The sequence below is a fragment of the Melanotaenia boesemani genome, chromosome 13 (assembly GCF_017639745.1).
Source record: "Melanotaenia boesemani isolate fMelBoe1 chromosome 13, fMelBoe1.pri, whole genome shotgun sequence".
Classification (NCBI taxonomy): Eukaryota; Metazoa; Chordata; class Actinopteri; order Atheriniformes; family Melanotaeniidae; genus Melanotaenia; species Melanotaenia boesemani.
In genome coordinates, this window is record NC_055694.1 from 21,177,310 (window position 1) to 21,203,507 (window position 26,198).

Consider the following 26,198-nt stretch of genomic DNA (forward strand, 5'->3'; position numbering starts at 1 on the left):
TTAATTTATGTCAGGCCTAGCATTCTGTTTTTAAAAAATAAAATAAAGGTTAAGTTAGTAATCGAGGGGATGCCATTTCAGTTTTGGTGTTCATAGTGGTCTAAACAAAAATTTCCCTCTACCTAAAAAAATAAAGACAATGTCTTTCTGTTGCACTTAGCATTATGGATGGATGGATGGATGGGAGGGAGGTGCTTTTTATTAAACCCATGAGGGACATTTCTTTTCTTTACAAGAAGTAACAGTAGGTTACTTCACGTTTTCACACACACACACACACACACACACACACACACACACACACACACACACACACACACACACATATATATATATATATATATATATATATATATATATATATATATGTATATATATATATATATATATATATATATATATGCCTAAGTCTCGAGGAATACCCCCTGTATATTTTCTTTGTGCTGTTTCAATAGGACACTTTCAGTTCGTATAGTTAATTATCCGGACCAGTTGAGCTGCTGCTGCCTGACTCACCTGCCCCAGGGAAGATTGGCGCAGGGATTATAATCGTAGGATTACGCTCTACCGTGAAACAGTTTTATCCTCCATACAGGCACAGGTAATCCAATCACTGGTAACCTTCCAGAGGAGCACTAAACAAGTCATTTCCTCTCGAGTCGCCGTAGAGTGAGCACAGAAAGCGGCGCCATGAAGCCTCAGAGAAGAGACAGGTGACAGAATGCCGTTCATGATAAGGGGAAGACCCCTGAGGGGTAAGTCCAAGAATCTGGGACTTAGCAGCCTAAAGGTTTATCCAGTTAAAAGTGTTTTCTTCAAGTGCAAGAAAAAAAAAAGCTTGTTAAAGAGAGGGTCATAACACGTTTGTAAATGTTCACACTTAGCCCATGTGACAGCTTTATTTTGTAATATAAGGTGACTGTTATAACCCCGAAACACTAAACTAAACATGCTCTTTATATACAGAATATATGCAAATTCAGATTTTTATGGTAATTTTTTTATTTTAGGAAATAGCTATAAACTCTTATAGGCCTAACGAGCCTATTTCTCTGATAACCAACATGTGGATTTCTTGTAGGCTTTGCTGGTTTTTCTTCAATTATTTAAAAAAATGTTTACTTTATTTGTCTATTGCATGTTACAAGCAACACTATAGTAACACAAAATACCTGAGAGTCATGAGAAAAATGGCTTTAATCTTCACATATAGCCTAAAATTGGTCCTTTCACTCTGAGCAACAAGTGCATTTCTACTTTGCGACCATGTGTGATGTCAGCGGAGTTAAGATTGATTGTGATTAGTCCAAGCTCAGCCACAGCGAGAAGCATTGACAGCAGCGGATTGACCGCTGCTGCCCGCGCGTCCTCTCGGATTCGCCGTGAATCCGCAGGCAGACACCCGGATGTGGCGAAAATGTTCGGCGCTCGTCTCAGGGTCTGCGCTCGGAAAATATTTTACAATTCAAGTTAGCGGCTCTATTTAAGTCCGCACCATCGGCATCTTCGGGTGTTCTTTTCCAACGATGAGTTGGATTTAAAACGGATATTTTCGATGTGGATTCGAGGATGCAAGAAGCAGATGAACAGTCTGAAGGTAAAAGCCGTGCGCGGAGCGCAGGAGGAGAGTTGGAGCGCTGAGGGGGCGAGAGCGCTTGTTTGGTTTATTCTCTGGATGTCTGCTTCATCTGTGTGATTATATCCCCCACGACTCATGCCCACTGTTATGGGTTTTTGTCCAACTTATTTCAGGGATGAGACTGTGTGTTAATGAAAACAGTCTATGTTGCTTTGTGATAACATCATTTCACATATGAAATCCATTGGGAAACGAGTTAAGGCTGGTTCTCAGAAAAATGGTTGACTATGTTAGTTGTAATATCACGGTCAAGTACTTGTTTAAGAACCATGTGGCAGATTGTGAAGGATGCTTTCCACATTCGCCCCCAGAAACAACTAGAAAAACAATGAATCAACTTTGATGGAAACACATTTCCATTTTTTAATTACCTTTTTTCTCATGGGTGTAAAAGTAGTCCAAACAAACGCTGCTATATTAAAAACAGCTTAAACATGACTAATTATTGTCTAGAATGGCAGTAACACTTTTCAGCGTTGTGTGACAGATGTGTCCAGCAGGAGTGTTTGGATATTTCCTGTTAGGTTACATCTAAAGACTGGAAACCAGATTTAAATACCAGGCTACACTTGTTAGGAGTTGAGGGAAAGCTGACCTCTTCACTCAGACAGGAACTATGGATTTGTTTAGAAATGTTTCTTTTAAGTATATTTAAACTGGTCAAGGTAAATTGAAGAGAACTTGCGAGAGAAGAGATGATTTGTAATACACAAGTTCAATGACTTATCTTTGAATTGCATGGTTATTGTTGTCAAAAGGATGGTATATGGTAAATATATGGTAAATTTCCCTGAGGACTCTCCAGAGGGATTAATAAAGTATTTCTATCTATCTATATATATATTTGGGCAAACCTGTGTCATTATTAAATGCAGCTGAGCAATTTGCTTACATTTTGGCAAGAAATAAGTCCTTTTTATAACTCTGGGTTTTGAGACTTTTTTTTTATTCTGCTGTACTCCATTCAGCTCTCTGTTTTTTTCTGCATAGCTCCAATGGGATTACTGAGGTTGAAAAGTTGATTCATCTATGGTGGACAGCAGGCCATGATGGGACTTTGGAGCTGCAGTGCACTGACTGTGTCAAGGGCACTGTCACTCATGGTCTGCATTGATTTTAATGACTATCTCCCTCAGTCATGCAGGCCGTCCTGGTCTCTGTCTCTTCCACAGTCCTCTTGAATCAGTCCTTTACCACTTATCAAACTTATTTTTGAATGGTTTCCCGTTGGACATCTGCATACATTTTAGTCTTTAATGTCTTTTTTCCCCAAAAGAAATTTTGGCACGTCTCACACAGGAACTGAAATACATATAATCCCTTAAGCTGCACAAAGGGAGCTCGCTGAATGGAGAAAATTTGTGTTTGTTTAGATTTCTTTATTGTAAAAAGAATAATCTCTGATGTTACTCTTGTAAACATGTGCTTTTTTTTTTTTTACTATCAGCAAGTTATGACGCAGGCTTTATGATGTCAAGACACAAGGATTCATATTTACATATCTTAACTCTGACCAAACAAAGTTTCTATGTAAACATTTTAAAGTCATAAAATATATAAATGAAGAGTAGAAGTGGATCCAACTGATCTCATAAACAAATGTTAGCATAGTACAGATATATTAGTATTAAGCAAACTAATATTGTTAGATGTGAAACAACAATTTTTGTAAAGAAGTGACACATTGGTGGCAAGAATCTCATCAGCAGACACTTGGGAAAACAAGACAAGGGAATCATAGACAGCAAACGCAAGTTCATATTATTAAAAACAGTTATATTTATAGTTTATATAAGAAGCTAGCTATTTTATGGAGCTTCACTGACAATAATTTCTTAAGGTTACACTCTCAGTATCAACATATTTTTGTCTCTGTTTCTTACCCTGTCTTTGTAGGGGCACAGTATGCCAGTAACAGAAAGACCACTTCCTCCACTGACACTCCAGCACTCTGGTCAGAAAGCCACACCCATCTGCACCAGCTCCACTCACCAGAGCCCCTGCAGGCTCCTGCTAGCACCGGCAGGCCCGTCGGCTCTTCTTACGGCCTCCTTGGGGCCAACAGTGGCATTCAGGGCCCTGGTGGTGCTGCTGCCAGTGTCAGCCCGGTCCTTGCTTGGCATGCTGCCATTACTGCTGCACGGCAAGCACAGGATGATGTTGAAAAGCCCGAGATAAATTCACGTCCCTCAGTTTGCACCACCGTACCAGCTCCTGTTGGCTCTCTGGCACAGAGGAAGAGACAGCAGTATGCCAAAAGCAAAAAGCAAGGAGGATCTACCAACAGCAGGCCGCCCAGAGCTCTGTTCTGCCTCACCCTCAACAACCCCATCCGCAGGGCCTGCATTAGCCTGGTGGAGTGGAAGTATCTTTTAGCCCAGAGGAAAAGGTTGAATGAATGGATAACAGATGACTGGGGTGTGTGATTGCATTGTGTTGGTGTGAATATTTTGCTACATAGATTATTTAGCGCATGGTTGGGAGAGTGAATGAATGTATTAATCGATCAGCGGGTGATCTGAAATAATGAAGCCTCACATGGTTGTTGGATTGGAAAATATATGTTGACTCTAAGAGTTTAGCTTTAAGCAAATAATATATTTCAAGATAACTTTTGGTTCAGATATGTCAGCAATGAATTTTTTTCAGTTCTGTCATATATTTTTGGTGATTCGTAACTTTGCATATCTTTAACGTACATAAAAAGGTAACTACAGCTCTATTTACATTGGTCAAAAAACTTGCAACCACCTTTTAACATCTGAGTGCAATGAACAGTTTAATCTGCATTTAGTCACCCATAAAATGTCTCTGCAGTAGTCGCAGGTGTTAGGCTTTGAATGGCATTGAAGGAAACCGTTCTTGTGTGAGCACACTAATTTTCAATGAGGGTGTGGATCAAGAATAAGCAAATCTTATTTTCATTAATAGAATAAAATGTTTACAGATTCTCTGAAACTTGCAGACAAGAAGAAATCATCTGACAAGTGATCAGTTTTACTTTTCTGAAAGACAGCTGGCAGCTTGCTCTCAGGCCCACTGTGTGGACTGACTTTCACAGTCTGGTTAAATATAATAAAGTAACCTAATTAATGATAAGCTGTGCTGAACAGAAACTGTGGTCCAACACCAGCACATGTTGCAGGATACAGAGTAATGTTGTTCATGCTCGTATTGTCGTAGCTCACAGGATGGTCATTATAGTCAGCGGATGTAACTCCAGTTCTGTGTATGTTTTTCAGTTCAGTGCTCTGAGGGTAAACTCTGTGCCACTGGCAGCAGGAAAGGATTAAATGACTTGTTTTAGCAGATGTGCCCTTGTTTAAACAGCCTGTTTACACATGCTACTTTTAGTGTAAAAATGGTCAAATTCACAGAGAGAATAAATGAAGTTGACTTTGTTAAGTAGTCCTATCCCAATCTGCTCATTAAACAAGACAAGTCATAAAATTATGTTTGCTACAGGCTTTATGACCTTTTAGATTTTTGTATTACTGCGTTTACATGCAATAATACACTAAAGAACAGGTTAGCCTATATTTTAAATAAACTTTTATATTGTTGTCCAAAGAATACATGCTAAAAAAAATCAAAATTATAAAAGTTTGCGGGGCTCTTTGAAATTTTTGCTTTCCTTAACACCTTCTTTTCAGACCATTTGATATCTTTATACTGCTGTCTATTTTTGCCAACTGTGTGGCCTTAGCCATCTACATCCCCTTTCCTGGAGATGACTCCAATTCTACCAACCAAGAACTGGTGAGTAGCAACACAGACGTCACACAGATAGTAGATTTGCTGAAATGTACTTAATTATCACACACAGTGTTCTAACTGCAGTTTATGTATCTTGGCTGTTTTTCATTGCATGACAGTAGAATATAAAGTATGATAGTAAAAATAAGATGGATTTCAAAGATTTGTCATGTCATGTTAATTACTTTTTTTTTGTTCTTTCTAAGTCCTCAGGTAATTTCTTACTTAGCTCTTGTGGTGGACTTTGGATTATTTATTTTTATGCTGTGGGGTTAGATGTAGAATTTAGCTTTGGTGCTCAGTGGACTAAAAGCTAGCTTGAAGAATGAAGGTGCTGTAATTATTTTCAGGGACAGTTTGAGACATATTGTGTGGGATGATTTTAGTCTATCTCATACCCGATAGCACTATGTCTGATACGCCTACTTTCTTTGGTCATTGGAATACTTTACATGAAAAAGATGGAATACTTTACGTTAAACAGAAAACAGGATTGAAGTTTTATTTTTCCTTGCTTTGTATTGTATGTAGATGCTATATGAGACTTTTTAATTCCATAATCGCTTCAAGTTGCTTGTTGTTTGTGCTGCCATGTGCCATCAGCTGGCGCACACACAAGGGTTACACATGTCTGATTGGCTGGATGTGTGAGTTTCGTCAGAGGGCTTTCCCGTCAATATTTAGGTAAATGCATCAGGTTTCATTGTTCTGTTGACGCACACAAATACGTAGTGTGCCTACACTCGTACACAAACGCGCACACACACACACACACACACATGCAAGGTTATCCCTCTTTGTTTCACAGCAGTGCTCTGAAGTGAAAAGACAGAGAAGCAGCTTGTCATGTTGTCTGCATAATTATAGAGCAATTAATTGCAAACAAGATAATAATTAAAACTTTTTAACAACTTTTTGAAATTAATTAATATAACTGTGATCTGAGTCTTTGAGGCTCCAACGATATAAAAACAATTGACATGTCTGATCTGGCTGTAGATGTGTTTTGTATTCACGAAATCTATATCTGAAGCAGTTTGTTCAAGTTCTGGTTGTAACAATATGTGTTTTGAAAGACTTTCACCACCAAACAATGTTGTGGTAAAAGCACTGGTTATACTAATAACATTAGAGGCTTTGTCTGGAATAGTATCTCAGTAATGATTGTGACACAGAGCCATGTGTCTGAATCTAAATGCATCTAAATGGGATTCAGGTGTGTTATTATTTGTTTTGTGCCTCCTGCTTTGATTTGTAAAATGTTCTTTGTAATTAAAAAAAGAACATTTAAATAGAATAGATTAAATCTTGTACCTGATAAAATGTTGGTCTCATTCCTCTATTGCTGCTCATAAACGATTTTATCACGGTCAGCTAAAGGAAATTATTACATATGACTACCTGGAATGATGGAGACAGATCATGTCTGACAACCAGTAGTATAATAAAATGATGGCAAGCTTCTGTTAGGACTGATGCTCAGTGGTGGAGGACGTATTCAAACACAACATTCAAACAAGGTTATTGTTCTCATTGTGTTTGCCCTCTGTGACACAGTTCACATTAGACTCTCTCATTGAAGGAGGGTTTTACATTACCTGCAGCTTTGATTGGTTTTAGAGGACCAATTCTCCTGTAGTTGATCATGTAAATCCCTTCAGGATCAAAAACAGGGTTCATTTTTTATAATTACTGTGAGACTATACATTATCCCGCTTATCATACGGTGACTTACCAAAATAATGAAATAAACTTTGCACAATATTTCATATGAATCACTGACAAATCTTTATAGTTGCAGGTGCAAAAATAAGAGCTGTTTGAAAGTAAAAAAAATAAAATAAAAAAGACTGCTCCAAGTATGATGTTAGTGGTTTTACCAGCTATTGCTAATAGCTAAAACAACACATATGCAGCTAGTTTTCCCCCCAAACTTCCCCCTGTTATCATGAAGCTAATTTATTTCATTAACACCTTAAATTAAGATGCTTGTCCTGTTTTATTATTATCTGAGAGGGTCTTTAGGAAGCTGCAAACACAAAGAAGTCCACCATCGATTAAATCTGGACATTCGATTCTTCCAGGTTCCACTTTTCTGTTTTTTTTTTTTTTTTTAAACCCAAACTATGTCACATTTAATCTATTTGGAACAGCTGACAGGAAGACTTGTCACAGTCACTTTTATTACTCTGTCTGAATTGTTCTGATGGAAATTACCTCAAGCTTGTAGTTGTCAAAGGAAGGCTAAAATGTGCTCATCTTCAAACTAGTATTTTTTGGATGACTGGACTGAAAACAAAGATTGGCTGACAGACAAAATGAAGCATATGCTCATTTGATTTGACTGACTGGTCAGCAAAAGCCATAAAAATGTATCTGTGAAAGAATCTCATCAATATAATATGCAAAACAAACAAATAAAACAACTAAAATGCTTTTTTGTTGATTAGGGTTTGTAGTGATGTTAGGTGAAATGGCAATTCATGACTGTGAGAGAGTCATGGATTCATGGTCATATGTGTGTGTGTTGGTGTGTGTGTGTGAAAACGTAAAGTAACCTACTGTAACTTGTTGTAAAGAAAAGAAATTTCCCTCATGGGTTTAATAAAAAGCACCTCCATCCCATCCATCCATCCATTCATAATGAAACGTGCAACTTGCAACAGAAAGACATTGTCTTTATGTTTTTTAGGTAGAGGGAAATTTTTGTTTAGACCACTATGAACACCATAACTGAAATGGCATCCCCTCGATTACTAACTTAACCTTTATTTTATTTTTTAAAAACAGAATGCTAGGCCTGACATAAATTAATCAAACACATTAACTGAAGTAATCTGAAAAACATCTCCCATTCGGTATGAGGTGTTTATATATATATATATAAAACTCTTCCCTCACCCAACCTCCCCCCCATCTTCCTGGCTAGGTTGGGTGGCTGTTCATTCTCAAGCTCGAGTCCTCCACTAGACTCCTGAGTGCTTGACGGTCTTACGCAGTATCTTAGCTGTTCCTAGGAATGCGCTCTTCTGGATGGAGATGTCTGATGTTTCTCCAGGTATCTGTTGGAGCCACTTCTCCAGTGTGGAGGACACGGCCCTATAGTGCTCTGATGACCACTGGTACTACTGTTGCCTTCACCTTCCAGGCTTTCTTCAGCTCTTCCTTGAGTCCTTGGTCCCACAGGATCTTAGCCGTCTCATTCTGCACCGCCTTGGGAGGTGTTTCCCATTGTGACCTAGGAGTCTCCAGTCCATATTCTGAACAGACATTTCTGTACACTACGATGGCTACTTGGTTACAGTGTTTAATGTATTCTTTGCCTGCCAGTTTCTTGGATCCTGTTGTGAGGTGCTGGATTGTTTCAGGGGCCTCTTTGCACAGCATGCACCTGGATCCGGCCTGGTGTGGTAGATCTGGGCCTCAATTGCCCTTGTACTCAAAGCTTACTCCTGTGCTGCCATGATTAGCACTTCTGTGCTATCCTTCAGTCCAGCCCTCTTTAGCCATTGGTAGGATTTGTTCATATCTGCCACTTCAGCAATCCGTCAGTGGTACATCCCATGCAGGGACTTGTCCTCCTATGATGGTTCCTCCATTTCATTCTCCTCCAGATGTATATATAAATATATATATATATATATATATATATATATATATATATATATATATATATATATATATATATATATATATTTATATATATTGCACTTTTCTGGATGGAGATGTCTGATGTTTCTCCAGGTATCTGTTGGAGCCACATCTTCTTGCTGGAAGTGGTTGATTCTTGCTGTGTGACACATGACACAGGTACCTTCACGTTATCACTGGACCACTTTCTTATGTTCATTGTCCAAGGGTACCAGTCTGCTACTACCTAATTGAAGCTAGTTAATGACTATAGTGCCACTATAACAGTAACTGTTAAATAATTATAAAATAAAATGAAATGACTGGATGGGAGGCCCTGACTTATGAATGGACACGCCGTTTGGAGAATGGGTTTATTAAAATGAAGAGACGTTTTCTGTCTGGCAAGAAGAAAAAGAACCAGCGTTTCTCTTTGCCTTTTAAAACCCATGCAAATGGTCAGAAAATTGTGAGTTTTGGATGGAAAACTGCTTCCAAAAGATGAGAAACATTTTTTTTTTTACTAAACGCGGTCTTATCCTGGTGGATATTTGTTTTGAGGCAAGACAGCAAAGGTAAGACATTTTATGATTATATTTTACAAACGTAAAGCATAAATTGGGTCTTCTTTTTCCTCATTTGGTAAATCTTGGTGATACTGAGATGAAAACTACAGTTTTGGAATCTGTGAGACGTGTGCTTTCAGTAGAGTTCATGCCGTCGGGTGACACTCGGAGACATAATTTGTGTTTTCATATGTTTTTCGAACTTGGGTAGACTACCTGGTCTTTTAATTGTTTGTCATATTAACTCTGTTTGGTGGTAACAGAAATGGTTTTACTGAACTGTTAGCTGAGATTGTGGCCTTTCTGTGGTCTGCGGTCAAGCCAGCCTCCTTTCGTGTATCCGTGGTCAAGCCAGTCGCCACTATATTTCAAGTGCGCATTTACACTCTACTTTGTGGTAAAGTAAATACAGTAAAAGTATTTCCCATTATTTGTGTTAGTAGTATAGGAAGTACTTAGTACAACAGTACAGGTTTTGTGGACTATTTATTGAAAAAATAGTTTTTATTTGACTTCAAAGTTAGACAACAATGCTTCTTTTTGCTGTCCATAAGGCACTTTGACATTAAATAACTGGAAAAGTACACAGTAAAAGTATTTCCTATTATTTGTGTAAGCAGTATAGGAAGTACTTAGTGCAACAGTGAAGGTTTCATGAACTACTTATTGAAAAAAGTGATTTTATTTGACCTCAAAGTTAGACGATAATGCTTCTTTTTGCTGTACATTAGGCAGTTTGACATTGAATTACTAGAAAAGTACACAGTAAAAGTATTTCATACTATTTGTGTAAGTAGTATGGGAAGTACTTAGTGCAACAATACAGGTTTCATGAACTACTTATGGAAGAAAGTGATTTTATTTGACTTCAAAGTTAGACGATAATGCTTGTTTTTGCTGTCCATAAGGCACCTTGACATTGACTAACTGGGAAAGTACACAGTAAAAATATTTCCTGTTATTTGTGTAAATAGTATAGGAAGTACTTAGTGCAACAGTACAGGTTATATGAACTACCTTTGGAAAAAAAAAGTGATTTTATCCCACTTCAAAGTTAGACAATAATGCTTCTTTTTGCTATTTAGGCATTTTGACATTGTGCATTTATTTATTTATTTATTCAGTCATTTATTTATCTATTTATTTATTTATATTAATGTCACTTAGAGAATTTGCATGTTATTGCTTTCTGTAATAAACTTAAAGACAAAACAGAGAGGAAGAGAAATATTTTATTTTGAAACCCGGAAGTATTCATTGGTGGTTGTTGCTTTTACCACAAAGTTGAGAGTAAATGCACACTTGAAATACAGTGGCGGCTGGCTTGACCGCGGATACGCGAGAGGCGGCTGGCTTGACAACAGTTTCTGTGGCTACCACACATGATTAAAACCGGATGTTAACCCCTTAACTCCCGGTAGAGGAGGGTGCAGGCCCAAGAGGTTGAGCTGAACAGTCAAGTTAAGAATGCAAAGTTAGATCATTTATAGGCAAGAAATCTGGATAATGAACAACTAAAGGTGCATGGATGGAAGTTATCGTGCATATTGTGAATATTTATCTATTTATCTCTGTGAGATTCTAATCCTGCTTTCTGTCTGTTCACCTGATGGCTGATATTCATTCATTCCTGCTGACTTTTTACCTTTAAGTTAGTAAATCCTAAAATTTTCATCCTTCTTTGTAAACATTTGACTTTTTATGTATTAAGGAGTATTTTAACTGTTGCAGTTTAAAGAGAAAACTGTTGCTAAATCTGTTTATTTGTTTAGTACAGGTGTCTGCAGTCTTTACAACACAAAGAGCCATTTTTCCCCTCAGACAGCTAAATAAAACTTAAGAGCCGTGAATGTTACAAGACCTTAAAAAAGACAATAGAACCATAGTTTTTATGTTTAGGTTTTAAAGTAAAGAAAAACATAAACCACACAACACACACACACACAAACACACACACACACACATACAACTGTATCAGTGTCCTCAGAGAGCTTTATCATGCAGTGCAAACATTGGCGAAGGACCCTCTCTGCCTCACAGGGAATTGTGTGTTTGTGTGTCTGTGAACTAGTGAGAGACAGACACGGACAACGTAGCATGTTCCATCAACAGATGGGCTTTTTCATGCTGTCCAAGTTTGCCCTTATCACACACTGCACAATGTACAGTATGTGTGAGAAGTTTTATTTCTGCTGTCAAAGTTTAAGCATCCAGTCCTTTTTGTTTAGTCAATAATTGATATTTCTAATCTTAAATGAATAATTGTAATTTCAAAGACTATAGATTTTAGAATCATTACACAATAATGAGAGTGCGCACGTTTCTATGTAAATGTTGTTTGGATTTATGTTGTTTCTGTTTTGTGCAGTTTGAATGTCTTGATCTTTAAATCTGTTGTATGTGAAATGATGTCAGTTTGAATCCATAGAAATTACTGACCCCTTCATAAATAACACTGCTAAGAAGTTTACATCTCTAATATTCTTTCAAAAATACTTGGGAACAGTGCTCTGACTACAGTGAATGAAACTAACAAGAATCATTAACAAAATCTAAATAAAAATTCTAAGAGCTTGTTATTCAGTTAGCCTTTCACAAATATCAACTCAATATGTTGATAAATATATGCTTGTTTCATAAACTATTTGAAAATGTGCTTCTGTGTTCCAGTAAAATGCTAACCCTGAGGGAAATTTCAGGGCTTTATCTTCAGAAGATTGGCTTCAGTAAGCTTCTGTATTTTTATCATTATTGATGTTGAGTCTGGTTGAGGTTGACCACGTTTTATTAGACGTTGCTGGTGGACAAAGCAGTGTTTGCAGGATAAAAGAGTGAACCTAAAGATCATCTTCCCTTAGGGACAAAGAAAAAAACTATCCTTTAACTATTTGTCTATTTGATACTGCAAGAATATAACTTCCCTTTAGGGATTAATAAAGTGTCTTTAAATTAAATTAAATTAAATTAAATCAAATTTAATTCAATTCAATTCAATTCAATTCAGTTCAATTCAATTCAATTCAATTCAATTCAGTTCAGTTCAATTCAATTCAATTCAATTCAGTTCAATTCAATTCAGTTCGGTTCGGTTCAGTTCAGTTCAGTTCAGTTCAGTTCAGTTCAATTCAATTCAATTCAATTCAATTCAATTCAAAAGTTTTAGCTCTGAAAGTGTAAAAACTTAAAAAAGTTAACCTAATTTTGACTTCATGCCTTAAATCAAACTAAAATAGATAAAATAAATGATCAGAAGAAGAAGTACATTAGCCAGTCAAGTTTAAAATATTTATAGTGCCTCACATGACTTTTTAAACCTTTTCTAGTAGAAGGTCCTGTGGACAGAGTTCTTAAAATGAGGAGATAAGAACCCATTTATAGAAAAGTAGGAAAGATTTTCTAAAATGCCACAATTTAGATATTTATTTATACCTTTATACCACAGACATCAGTACAAAATTAACTTTGTATTTCAGTTTTTTCAAATTCCACTGTATTAAGAAAATGTGAACAAATGTAGAATTTGATTGTAAGCAACACACTCAAATAATAGCTGAGATGGAGGCACAAAACAAAAAGAACAGAACAAAAAGGTTGATAAAATATGCAAATAGCACATTCTTTAAGGTTCTGCAATTTGTTAGAGGTGAGGGTGTCAGAGTTGGGTATGCACAAATACAGAGAAATTATTATGAAAAAATGAATTCAAGTTTTAGGGAGTATGAGTTGCCTCTTTTGTTGAAATGTATTTCCACAACTTCTGGATGTTTTTTTAAAAGGAGGATTGTGGTGTTGTTTTGATTTGATTTTGATCATATGTATAATTTTCATATAATAATCTGTTAATTTGTGGGATGACTTCCAACTTGAATTTTTCAGCTGCATTTACAAGAAGAACTTAGCGTTCAGGGTCAATCACGTAAGTGCTGTCTGCGAAGAAACGTCTGTTTATAGTGAATATAAGCAGTCACACGTCTGAGTGCATGCCTTATTTTGTGTAAGATTGTGTGTGAGTATGAGCAACTGTGTATGCTGGAGGAAAAAAAAATGTGTGTGTTTGTGTGTGAGCAGTTTGAGGGATTAAGCTGGACAGTGGATTAGTTGCCATTAAATGAGGGTTGCAGAGAGAATGATGGATAGATGGATTGGAGGATTGAATTGGTGGAGAGAAGCAGGGTGGGAGCTTACAAGTGGGAGGGTCCAGTGACGAAGAGGAGATTTTAAGGAACCTGCCATGACTGAATTTCTTTCCCCTTTTCTGACTATTTGCCAATTGGCCGACTGGTTACAATTATTTTCTTATTATATGTTTTTTTCTTTTTATTGTGATAGATTTTTTATTTATAAAGGTGATGTCAGGACTAGTTAACATACTGCAACATTCTGCACATTCAACATTTAATCATAATTCAGCCAGTTTTTTTGTCTCTATTGGACTTTACCACAATATGTTTTAATAGTTAACATTTGCAATAAATAAAAAAATGAATAAATAAAAGGAAGGGGATATTTTAAAAATTGAGTGATATAAGAATTTTGTTTGTTTTAACTCTTTGAAATTAAAGCCTGGAGTGTTTCTGTATTTCCTTATTTGCATCCTTTATTTTGTTGTGTTTCTCACACTTGTGACTTGTGATGTAGTCTCTCCACATCTCTCCATCCCTCTCATATTATTAAATGTGTCATTCTTTCTACTCAACTGCTTCAACCTCTTCCTACGCTTTTCAGCCTGCTGTCTATTCATCTTCTATTCATTTAACTAACCCAATCTCCTGCATTACCCTTTATTGTGTAGAGTGGAGAATGATTAGTATCCTATTAAGCTGATTTAGTAGACTTATGACGGCCCCTTTGACCGCTGGCTAACATACCCTCCTGATCAGCTTATAATCCCATAAGAGTCCTTTATGAATCTGCTGTGTGAGAGTATGAAGTAAGGAGTAAGTGGTGTCTGTGTGTTTCTGAGTAAAAGGTTTAATATCTTCTTTTGACTCTGTAATAAAATTGAAGGATGTGCATATTGTCAAATATACACTGCTCAAAAATATGAAGGGAACACATAATCATTACCATGTAACTCAAAGTCAGTCATAGTTCTGGGACATCAGTCTGTCCAGTTAGACAGACGGCAGGTGGAAATGAGAGGCAATTAGCAACACAACCTTTAGGAAAGGTCCTGCAGGTGGTGGCCACAGACCATTTCTCTGTCTTCATCCTTTCTGGCTGATTTTTGGTCACATTTGCATTTTACCAGTGCCCTAGAGGCAACATGAGGCGATGTCTACAGCCCACAGAAGTTGCTTGAGTAATGCAGCACATCCAGGATGGCACATCAATGTGCAAGAAGGCTTGCTGTGTCTCCCAGCACAGTGCCGAGAGCATGGAGGAGATACCAGGAGACAGGCTACTATACCAGAAGATGTGGAGGGGGCCGTAGGAGGACAACAACCCAGTAGCAGGAGCACTTTCTGCTCCTTTATGTAAGGCGGTATAGGAAGAGCACTGCCAGAGCCCTATAAAATGACCACCAACATGCATGTTTCTGCGCAAACTGTCAGAAACCGACTCATTGAAGCTGGTCTGAGGGCCCAACGTCCACAAGTGGGGTCAACATGACATCATAACTCGTCCCACCACATCCTGTCTAGGGGCCCTGATCCTGGTCTGGGGGAGAACATCCGTCATCTCATTAGGAGCATGGAGCAGAAATCGGGTCAGCCTGGAATCTGATCTTTCTGCTTTATTTTGAGTACGATTCTGAATGCGGACATCCATGGGTTATTAATCATTCTTATATTATTTTGATTTCAACACGTTCCACTGTGTAATGAATAAAGATTTTCAGCTGGAATTGTTCATTTATCAAGATCTAAGATGTATTGTTTAAGTGTTCTGTTCATGTTTTGAGCAGCAGAATATGACTCAGGGATGATACATTGGATTTAGGTAATATCAATTTGATGCACGTCTTCATAATTTTTGTAACATTTCTATATTATAGGTATTTACCTTGCAATGTAAGTGAGATATACATTGCCTTTGATAGTTCTTTTGATTTCTTTGCTTTGCCTTTCTGAAACAAATTCATCAATTGATACAGTGTAGGTAAGCTCTAAAATACTTTATTATATCATCAAAGCTGTTGTTTTCAACCACACTAAGTTTAAAAATGTCATCAGTAACAACATATGTTATTACCTTTTGACCACACAGAGCTGTGAAAAAGCTGATGTGTTCAGTTGTTGTTTTCATTGTTCTAGCTTTGTTAGCATCTGGGGATTCACCATGATGTGCTGCTTGTCCATTGTTTCCTACACTGTAAAAAATCTGTTAAAAACATGGGCATATAGAGCTGAGCAGGGCACCTGGCGGTTTTGCTGACAGGCTTTTTAAATTACGTCTATACTTTGCTCGCACACATGGCCAGCTTGTACCTGTGTAGTATTGGTTCTGCTGCATTGTGACATTTTCTCTCTGACATGGATATCTTGCATTACTTCTGTGGATCTGCAGCCAAACCTCAGTCGACTTGATTTTAAATGCAGAATTGTGCCATCGACCGGTTTATGGCTTATCTAAAGAAATCCAAGGGTCTGCTTACTGATGTAGTTTTACTCAGACTTTTATTTAAACTTCCAGTCTAAACCAAAGCCTGAAGAATTACACACATTTGCAAATCTTAAGGATGCTAAAAAGTGTCCTTAATTTCTTTTGAGACTAGCTTGGCTGTTGATTAAGTCAATGTAAACCACAACGCAATGAAACAATTTAAAGCTATTTAAACAAAGATAGCAAGTCATATTCAGTCACAAATATTCCATGGATGACAATGACAAGGCCTTTATGTTATTAACAATGTCTTCTTTTATTAATTAATTAGTTTGTTTTTCATCCAAACACTCTGACTCTAGTGCAGAATCAACTAATCAACAGAAGCCTTAATAAAATCAACAAGTCCATGTTTTCTCCCTTGTTTCAGTACTTATAACTTTAATATTATTACTGTTAGATTTGAATGTTTGCTCATGGCCTCTCCTTTTGAGCACCGGTTGTATAGAGGAAGCCTGACACAAACCACTGGGAGCAGGTGTTGTACAAAAGAATGGATATTGTTAGCTTAATGCCATCCAACAATCCCAGTCTTTCTCTTAGAAATAAATTTAGTTCTTTTTATGATTGCCAACTGTTGATATTGGTATTTTGCAAGTATCAGTGTTGTGAGATAAGTTAGGACTGGAAACGTTATCTGTAGCACAACAGGAACTGTTATTGTAGAGGAGTGAGGAAGGAAAATGTAGCTTTATACATTTTTTTTTGTTTTCTTTGTTAAACTGCTTCTTTTTTTTCCCATGGATATATTTTACAATTTGTCATGAAATTTCACTCATGAGCAGGTTTATTTATTTAATGAATTAAGTTTTCTGAGAATCATATGAGGTGGCTTCCAGTGTACCATGTCAGTCAACCTGACTGGTTGTGTGTGTTGTCTGTCCCCATTATAAGAGATCATTTTAACTGCATGTGGGTGAGCCTTCCCATGAACAGCATGAGTCACAGATCAAAGAGTAAAAAGTCTTTTGGCTAATGCAGGGTAGGATATTAAAGTTAAAACCATGGTAACAAGCCAGATAATTTCAGATTAAAGCCATAGGCAGACACTGCAGCAGGGGTGTTTCACTGTTATTCATAACACGGACTCCAAGCACAAAGCAAAGAAGGTCCAAAATTCATCTTTGTTTTATTCATTCAAGTGAACCTAATATAAAAATGACTCCCCCAAACCCCCTGAAAATGTAATCTTCAGGTTTATTATATTTCAGTTTTAAGGTGTCAAATTGTTTGGTCTCGGTTGGTTTGCAGAAGACCCGAGATCACTGCTGTTACATGAATCTGGATGAATGTTAAGCAGAGGCCCTTTTGTTTCACATTAGTTTCATAAAGAAGTACTGGATGCATCCTGCATTAAATACATTTCATTTTCCAGGATAAGGTGAGAAAATGTCCTTCTGTAAATATCTTACATGGTGCAATTTGAAAAAAGATTGCACTCTAACTAAAATGTGCATGTCCACTCAGGTTTACCAGTGCCATAGCTGTTATTTATCTGTGTATGGCTGTCTTTTTTTAGACATGCAGATTGTGTTTAGACCTTAAAATTGCTTTGAAAAATGGGGTCATAATACTTTTATTTCTCCCTTTTCTTTAATTACAGTATTTCTCGTTGTCTTTGCATGAGTTCGTTTTTCAATAAAGTGAGGAAATTAGCCCAAAACAGCCGTATATCATCCAGCATGTGTGTTTAAGACTACTGGAGGACGTTATCAGTCAGGGAGTTAAAACATAACACTGTATGTTTGTGACGTCAGTATATGAAAGCATTTTCCAGAAGACAAAATATCGGCCCACACAGTTATCCTGTGTGTATGTATATGTGTAGGTTTTCATGTATGTTTGAGAGCCTGATTGTGTGTAGCATATCCGTTTTCATATATAACTCGTATAGTCTGCATACACTTAAACACATTTTTTGTTTTGAATATGATAGTTTTGTTTTTGTTTTTGCATGTTTAGTTCAAAAGAGTACCAAATGTCAGGTTGCATAATTTTTCTCTCAGTCAGGGATTAAAGGTTTAGAGGAGGGGAATTGAGAGTCACACTAAGCAGCACTGCTCCATCAGTCACGTGATGTGTGTGAGGGAGTGTGTATATTCTCTTAGCTTATACTGTGTTGTAAAGGCAGTGATAGAAGAAACAGGAACAGAGAGAACTGTTCTACCAGAGTGGTAATTTTGACCCTGATATATTTGAAAATATAGATTGATAGTTATTAAAAGTGGATAATCAGATCTCTTGTTCTGTCTGATATAGTCAAAAATGTTGTTACTGATTAGTCCCTATGGAAAAGGTCTGTGCTTAAGAGTATAGCAAAGGTTCTTCAAAAATAATTCTATTAATATTTATGTGATTAGGAGTTTAAGCAGGAAAATGTTTTAGGAAATAGATCTTGAAAGATCTAAAACTGTGTTTTCAGCATTTTGTCACAAATTGGAGCTTGTCAGGGCAGATGCTGCTCCTCAGCTGAGGTGGTCCAAGCATCTGATTAGTCTAACTACTGTTCACTTCCCCTTGGAGATTTTCTGAACATGTCCTACTGGGAGGACACCCGGGGGCAGACCCACTACTCACTGGAGGGATTGTACATCCCTTTCACTTGGGAGAAGCTGGAGAGTGTCTTTGGAAAGAAAGGTGTCTTGGCTGCCAGTTGTCATTCTAAACATCTGAAATATGACGGAGAAAGAAAGAGATCAATTGATCACATATTGGTGATCAGACTTGGACGGCATGTGATTATTGACCTCAAATGTAAATTAAAAGACTTCATGCAAGATTTCATAGTCAAACAACATACACATCATCACACACCTTCTGTACTGCTGCTGTCTTTATTCTGTTTGCATGAAGAAACATAGTTTCCATCTTTATGTGTGTGAATCTATACTATGCATCTGTGTAGGCGGGTGTCAAGAAAGGACGTAGATCTTTCTATGAGATATGTGCTGCGCAGGATATATCCTTCATTCTTTATATCTGATTTGAAAAACAGTAGCAGCAAACAGCCGCTTTGGTTTCCACTACAGGTCACATGTGCCTCTCTGTACTCTATACCTTGCATCTAGTCTTTCTTACAATTTACGTTCATTTCAACCCCCAAATTGTTAAATGAGCAGGTTTAGGTGACACGACAATGAAGGAGAGTTTTGCTTGTAGCTTCAAGCCTGAGCTGCCTCATTTTGTTCTTTTCAATTTTCTTTTATCAATTTTTTCATCTACCTGGTCTTTCTCTTTCCCTTACTGTGTAATGTATTTTCTTTCACTTAAAATTCTCAAATTTGACAGTAAATCTTTCAGGGAAAACAACTGTATTTGGATGTTTTCAGAGAGGAGTGAACAAAATAAAGCATGCCTTTTTGTCACTTTTCTGTTTGAGGTATTTAGATCATTAGATTTTTTTTATTTTTTGTCAGGTTGAGGCTTTTAAGGACTGATGTTAGGATGGATGTAGATCATAATTAACGCTATTTGGGATTCATTAAACCTGTTTGTTTATTCTGTTAAAGTTCATTCACTGTTTATCTTTCAGGTCTCTGTGTGTGTGTAGGTGCATGTGTGTGTAGGGGTTTTTATGAAATGTCAACACTAGTTTTATGCCTCAACCTTATGCCAATGTGTGTGAGTGTGCGTGTCTGTGTGTTTGAGCTAGGGTGTATGAATGTATTTGAATTGTCATGCAGAAAGAAAGTGTTGTTTACAAGTTAACACACCATGGACATGAAAGAAAGTTCATGCTTGAATGTTGTGCGAACATGTCAGGTAACCTTTGTGAAACTGCAGCATGTCCAAGGTTATTTGTTTAATCTGCATGTGTGTGTTGGTTCTGATGTGACTTGTTTGTTACCAAAAAAGCACTTAAATGTTAAATCAACAAATATCTTTGTCATAGATGTCATTGGTAGAAAGTTATTAAGTTAAAATATAGGGTTTCTGTTCAGAATATATTAATTTGTTAAGGTTTCCCCAACTGAAGATGTACTAAGCCGAGAAAATTAGTGCAAGGCCGAAAATTTCAACAATGTTGGAAGAGGCTAGTTTTGTTGAAATCTACTTACAGCACTATCCTACTCTACATTCTTTCTGTTAAAGGTTGCTCTTTTGGAAAATTAGGGCATTTGAACATGATCCTGCATCTTCCTGACAATTTAAAATAGACCAAGAATTAAAGACAACAAGTTTTTCTAAGCATACATTATGGTATTTGTTTATATTTTAAACAGGCAATACCTGGATCAGTCATGTGTAAAAATGCATGAGAAATCTCTTGTGAATGTGTCATAAATAATTTTTAATTATTTTTTAGTCCTAAATCATGACTTTCATTAAAACTTACCATGCCGAGTCTGTTTTTTTAAACTAATGTTTCCTGCTTCTAGCTTTTTGGGTATTTTTTTGAAGAAACTGCTATCCATGTAGTTTCTGAAACAGTTGTGGTTCATATTTCCAGAAATAAAAACAAACATTATTATCAGATAATTTAGATTGTTGGAAAATCCTGACTGTAAAAGAAACCAAAGTTTCTAGAAAACAAAACAAAATGTTAAGGAAAACAAGCTGCCTTAGTGCAGTGGAAGTTTTGAGACTCTCTTCCAAAGCAGGAGTATGGTGCTAATTGTTAATGTACCAGAACACTCCTACTGGAATGTGTTGGAGTAAATCATGTAAGCACTGTGTCCCCGGTGGCAAGTTTACATATGTTATTGAGCTTTTATAGCACACACAATTATATGCCTTGCTATAGGCCATCAAAAGATTATTGTTCCTCTGTATAATCTTTGCACATCAAGAAAGAAATCCTTTCGAGGACCAGTGGCTTAATTACATAATTTTAGTGATGGATATATCTTTTAGTGTGCAGGTTTCCAACCAGCAAGTGGTCTGGTACAAAATAAAAATAAAAAATAAAAAAGCATATCTTATCAAAATTGTTCTGTAACAACATTGAACTGTGTAATAACTTGTATATAGCATAGAGCAGTGTTATATTGTGTTGTCGTCTCCCGGCTATCACTGATTCAGTGATATTGATGGATTACAAACGCTCATTCACGCCTGGAAATTGGTGGTGTGTGTACATTATCAATAGCCACTATGGTTGAGTCCTAACTCTGATATAGATACACTACTTAGCCATGTAATATTTACCTAATACTAACATGAATCTGTAACAAAGCATTTCACAGTATTTAAATAGTATATGTGAAGAATGTGTGAAAGCTTCAGTCTTTTGAGAAAGTTAGAAAAAAATTTAGTATTATGTCATTTTTAGAAAGTGTTGGGTAATGTTACTTTTAAATTGTTTTTATTGTGTGTCTTTTGCAATTCTTTGTAGTTTTTTTTTCTTTTTATAGCCTGGCAACATTTACCTGTCTATGTACTGGCTGCTCTACCTTGTTACATGGTCTGTTTTACAATTTGTCATGAAATTTCACTTATGAGTAGGTTTATTTATTTAATGAATTAAGTTTTCTGAGAATCATATGAGGTGGCGTCCAGTGTACCATGTCAGTCAACCTGACTGGTTGTGTGTGTTGTCTGTCCCCATTATAAGAGATCATAACCTGAAGCCAGCTGAAACAACTAAACAAAAAATCAAACATGTGGAAGTTCTAGGGATTTTTTTTATGATGTTATGGAAAGATGGCCACTTTAGATGTTAGTAGAAACTTCTTCACCACATACCGGTCACACGTTGTTGCAGCTTAGCAACTGTGGCAGCTTTAGTTGAGTTAAAGCCAGTTGTTTCTGTAGCACCCGTAGTTCCACACAGCGCCTCAGTGTCACCCAGGCACAATGTGCATTTTACTGTGATTGCTCTTGTCCTTTCCATCATGAATTCAAAGCAATGTGAGAACTTCCACAACGTAGAAAATGTCCACTCTGCTACCTCGCTGAGTAAACCGAGCTGCAGAAGAAGAAACACAATAGACCGAGTTTGGAGCTTTTTTCTTTTTTTGTTTGTTTGGTGGCAGACAGAGTAACTATTAAAAGATTATTTTGATTTGCTAAACTCTTTGTGAGGACCAGTTTAGTTCATATCCACCTCGTATACATTTAGTAAAGTCTGATAGTTGTTTTGAGGGTTCAGACTTAGTTTTAAGGTATTAGTATGTTTAGATTAGGGTCATGTAGTAGATAAGATGGAGGAAAGGTATGGGGCCAGAAGGAATGTATTCCGTAATGAATGTCCTCACAGAGACAGCCTTACTAACATCTGTATGTGTGTGTAAGATTGCAGTCACTGTTAAAGTTGCCTCAGGACATTTGTGATCATAGAGCTTTATTAAAATGCGGTTCCATCACTGAGTCATTTCCTTCCTTCTCTGAGCTGTCACTCCTCTTCATCATTATAATGTGTTAAATATAGACTCTATATAACTTCAGTAAATACAAATACTCTGTGTTTTTGTCTGAGAAAAACTGAAACCCTCATAGAAGTTAGTTTGTATATTTTCCTGTAACAGTAGCTCAGGGGTGGTGGGGGGGCTAGATTTTATATCCATTAATGGTCGCAAAACACTTAACATGTTTACATTCAGTTTGAAAGTACATCTACTAAGAAACATATGGAAATGACGTTTGCACACACACGAGTGACGAGTGCATGTGAAAGCGTTATGCAAGTGTTTGTGTATTTTAAATGTTGCCTAGGGGCTTTATAGGTTTTAAGGCCATGGGGTAACAGATGCTCAGATGTCAGGAGGCCTGCTGGATTCACTGCTTAGCACCCAAAGGCCAGGGGATATACGTGGCTTCATATACACTGCAGGGATTAAAACATATAAACACATTTTTGCTCTCTCTGTTTTGCACACTATTACATATATTGGACTGAACTGGACAGTATCCTTAAAGTACCTTGAGATTAAGTTTTTTTTTAATTGGCATGTTAAAGATAAACTGAGTTTAAATTGGAATCGATTTGAAAATACATAGTCTTACAAGGGCGTATGGCAGTTTCAACACTTTTTTGTCTGCCACATATCAGAGCACACTTTCTGAATGCAGTGTTAAGCTTGTACACCAGACAAAGTGACTAAAACATTGTGTTCTGCTGGACTTGACCCAATTTTCTGTCTACAGTCTGCTGTCTACAAGCTCTTTATATTGAATTTCAATGAAAGATTAGTATCAAAAGCAATAATATTACTTTTATGTACATGTAAGTACAAAGTAAAGATCAGATTACCCTTCCACAGGAACCTGCAAGGCATGCTCAGGTACTGTGTTATTTAGAAATGAGGATAAAAGTGAATATTTACATTGCCTCCATCTCAATGATAAATACAGAAAACAATGTTTTCTTCTTTTAGTTAGTTTTCAAAATGTTCTGCTACTCACACGATTCACCATCTATAATATGGATCATCTGGTGTATTAGTTGTTAATGTATTGATACGTCTAATTGGTTTGACCTCTTTGAACAAAAGGCTGCAGTAATGTTTTTTTTTTTTTTTTTTTTTTTCACCAGTAAACAGGTTCTGCAGGTCCCTCAGATGAAAAGTGTACATTATGCAGACAAAACTGTTGAAATGAGTAATGAAAGTGGCAGTAGATGGAATGACCAGGAAATGTGATGAGGAGATTATCTGTTACAGCTAAGCAGGTTTATGGCTCGTGGGATAAATGAGAACTTAAATCTCTAGCATACACCAGTTCCCTCCTTTATTTTGGGATGCTTTGCCATACAAGTGGAGAACCAACTTAAACCTGCAGGACGCTGGTTTCACAGGACTTGGTGACTTGTTGCACATATAAAAATACTCATTGTCAAACCAAGATTGCCTGTGGTTACTGTGTTTTGATAATGTTTGCAGAGGGAATTAATCTGTAATTACTTTTTATTTGATTCTTCTTCTTCTTATTATTATTATTATTATTATTATTATTGTTGGTTATTTATGTTTTAGACAGCATTGTAAAAAGACACTGACATCTCAAATGTAACAAATATTAAAATACTGTCAAAAACCCATGTTTCCTAATATTCCATGCCAGTTGCCTGCACTGTTTCTGAGATACTCAGAAAATTACAGTTTTGCTTTGGACATTACAGACCCTGATTATAATTTTTATTTATTTATTTATTTATCTTTTAAAGAAACAGTCTATCATTGTTTAAGCCTCTCATTCGTAATACTCTGGTCTAGGTGGGCTTAGTCCGCAGCTCTAACAGATATTTTACCGCATTAATTTTGAACAGTCAAGATTAGAAATTTGCTCATTTGTTTACTTTTAGCCTCACAGCCTCAAATTCAGCAGCAAACACTATTTCTTTTTTTTTTTAAACAGAGCTAACAGTAATCCTAGGGCACCAAACAGTAGATAAGCAGAGTAGTAATATAGTAGAGCACTGGGCATTTGAAATTGGAAGGTTTCCCTCAACAAGAGTTGGCATAAATATTGTGAAAATAGTCCTTTTAGGACTATTTTTAAAACCATTTATTTTAAAAGGTTACTGTTTTTTTGCATACTGCTGATTTCATGATGGTGTGAATACTTATACATGCGTCTGTATGGGATGTGTAATGTCTCAGGTATATGTTTATACCAGCTGCATGTTTATATTCAGCATGTTCCTCTTTCACCTAGTTTTACACACAGCCCAGCCTGCTGCCGTGACAACTGTGGCCATGGAGACTTGTGGAGTATCTGAGGAAAAGGCTCTCAACAGGAGAGAGAAAGAAGCAGAGATGCAGACTGAGAGGAGCAGGAAATTAATAAAAGAGCATAAAGGACATAAGAGGTTAGAGTCCTAGCAAAAGAGGTTAGAGGGGAGAAAAGGAGGTGATGATAGGAGGACAAGAGGTTAGGACAGAAGAGGAGAGGAGTTGTAAAGGTTATAAGTGATGAGGGAAGGAACAAAGAGGGAAACATTTTGAAGAAAGTGGTTGACTTAGAGCAGGAGAATAATACCAACCCAGGATTAGTACGTAGCTTTTGGTGGTCCGCCAACACCAGCGTTGGCTATTTTGTCTGCGTTTACGATCTTGCTGGCTCTTTTAACATCTGGATTAAAATAGACCCTAGCTACAATTGCAGAGGCTTAATTGGAGAAAGGAGGACAGGATGGCACAGAAGCTGAGGTCAACTGCAAAGACATTGAGAAATACTTGCTGAACAGATGTTGCCTCAGACTCACAAAAGATGGTGGATAGTTTGTTTTTAATTGAAAACACACCACATCATAATATCAGGTCCTTTAGCCTCACCGATGAATGCTGGGACTGAAGTGGCTGAATCAATTTGTGTATTAAATAAGAATTTGAATACAGTTTATTTATTTATTTAAGTTTTATTAACATTTGTGTTGCTGCTGCAGAGCTCATGTTCTTACGCAGTGTGTCTATTCTACTTTGAAATGTCCTGGAAGAATTTCTTCAAGTTCGACACAAATCTCTATTCGCACCCAGGAGTCAGTAGATTTTATTCTGAAAGTCAAATGAAATTTTTGGGGATGCTTTATCTCAGGGATGCCTGAATGGAGTTTTATTATTTTCACAAGTATCAATTTAGACTCAAGGACAAACTGATCATAAATTGAGCGCAAGGGTCAACATTTTAAATTATTCAACAAACTTAAGTTGGGCTTTTCTTTGTAGGTTTTTCTCGTGAATACTGAGCAAGGACTGCAGAGACCTCAAAAATAAGAAAAGAGCATCAAACGTGACTTTAAATGATTGTGTGTGAGGCAGGAATCTGTTAATGACACAGCTGTTAGAATTGCATTTTGTGCTATTATATAGTACAGGGAAAAGTGAAAGAAAAATCTAAATAATGCCCTATATTTAACTGCATTTAGTGCACTTTAATAAAGCCTCCACTAACAAATGAAGCAGCTTGGATACTCTGCTTCGCTGTACTCACAGTGCAGACCTGCAGAGGTGAAGATATTCTGGCCCATCCAGAACACCACTGTAGCAGCAAATTCTAACATTAAACTTAAAAAGAACAGGGGAGATATTGCCTTAGTGTCCCCAGGGCAAGCTGTAAAGCCT

At 36.9% G+C, this 26,198-nt stretch overlaps 1 protein-coding gene across 1 annotated transcript in view; it reads left to right on the forward strand.

Moving 5' to 3' along the window:
- The window catches only part of cacna1db (calcium channel, voltage-dependent, L type, alpha 1D subunit, b), a 90,773-nt gene that overhangs the window by 3,966 nt on the left and 60,609 nt on the right, over positions 1-26,198 (forward strand). Inside the window, exons 2-3 of the mRNA XM_042004362.1 lie at positions 3,536-4,004; positions 5,293-5,398. Of these exons, the coding sequence (XP_041860296.1) occupies positions 3,536-4,004; positions 5,293-5,398 (575 nt within the window). The remainder of the gene's footprint in view (positions 1-3,535; positions 4,005-5,292; positions 5,399-26,198) is intronic.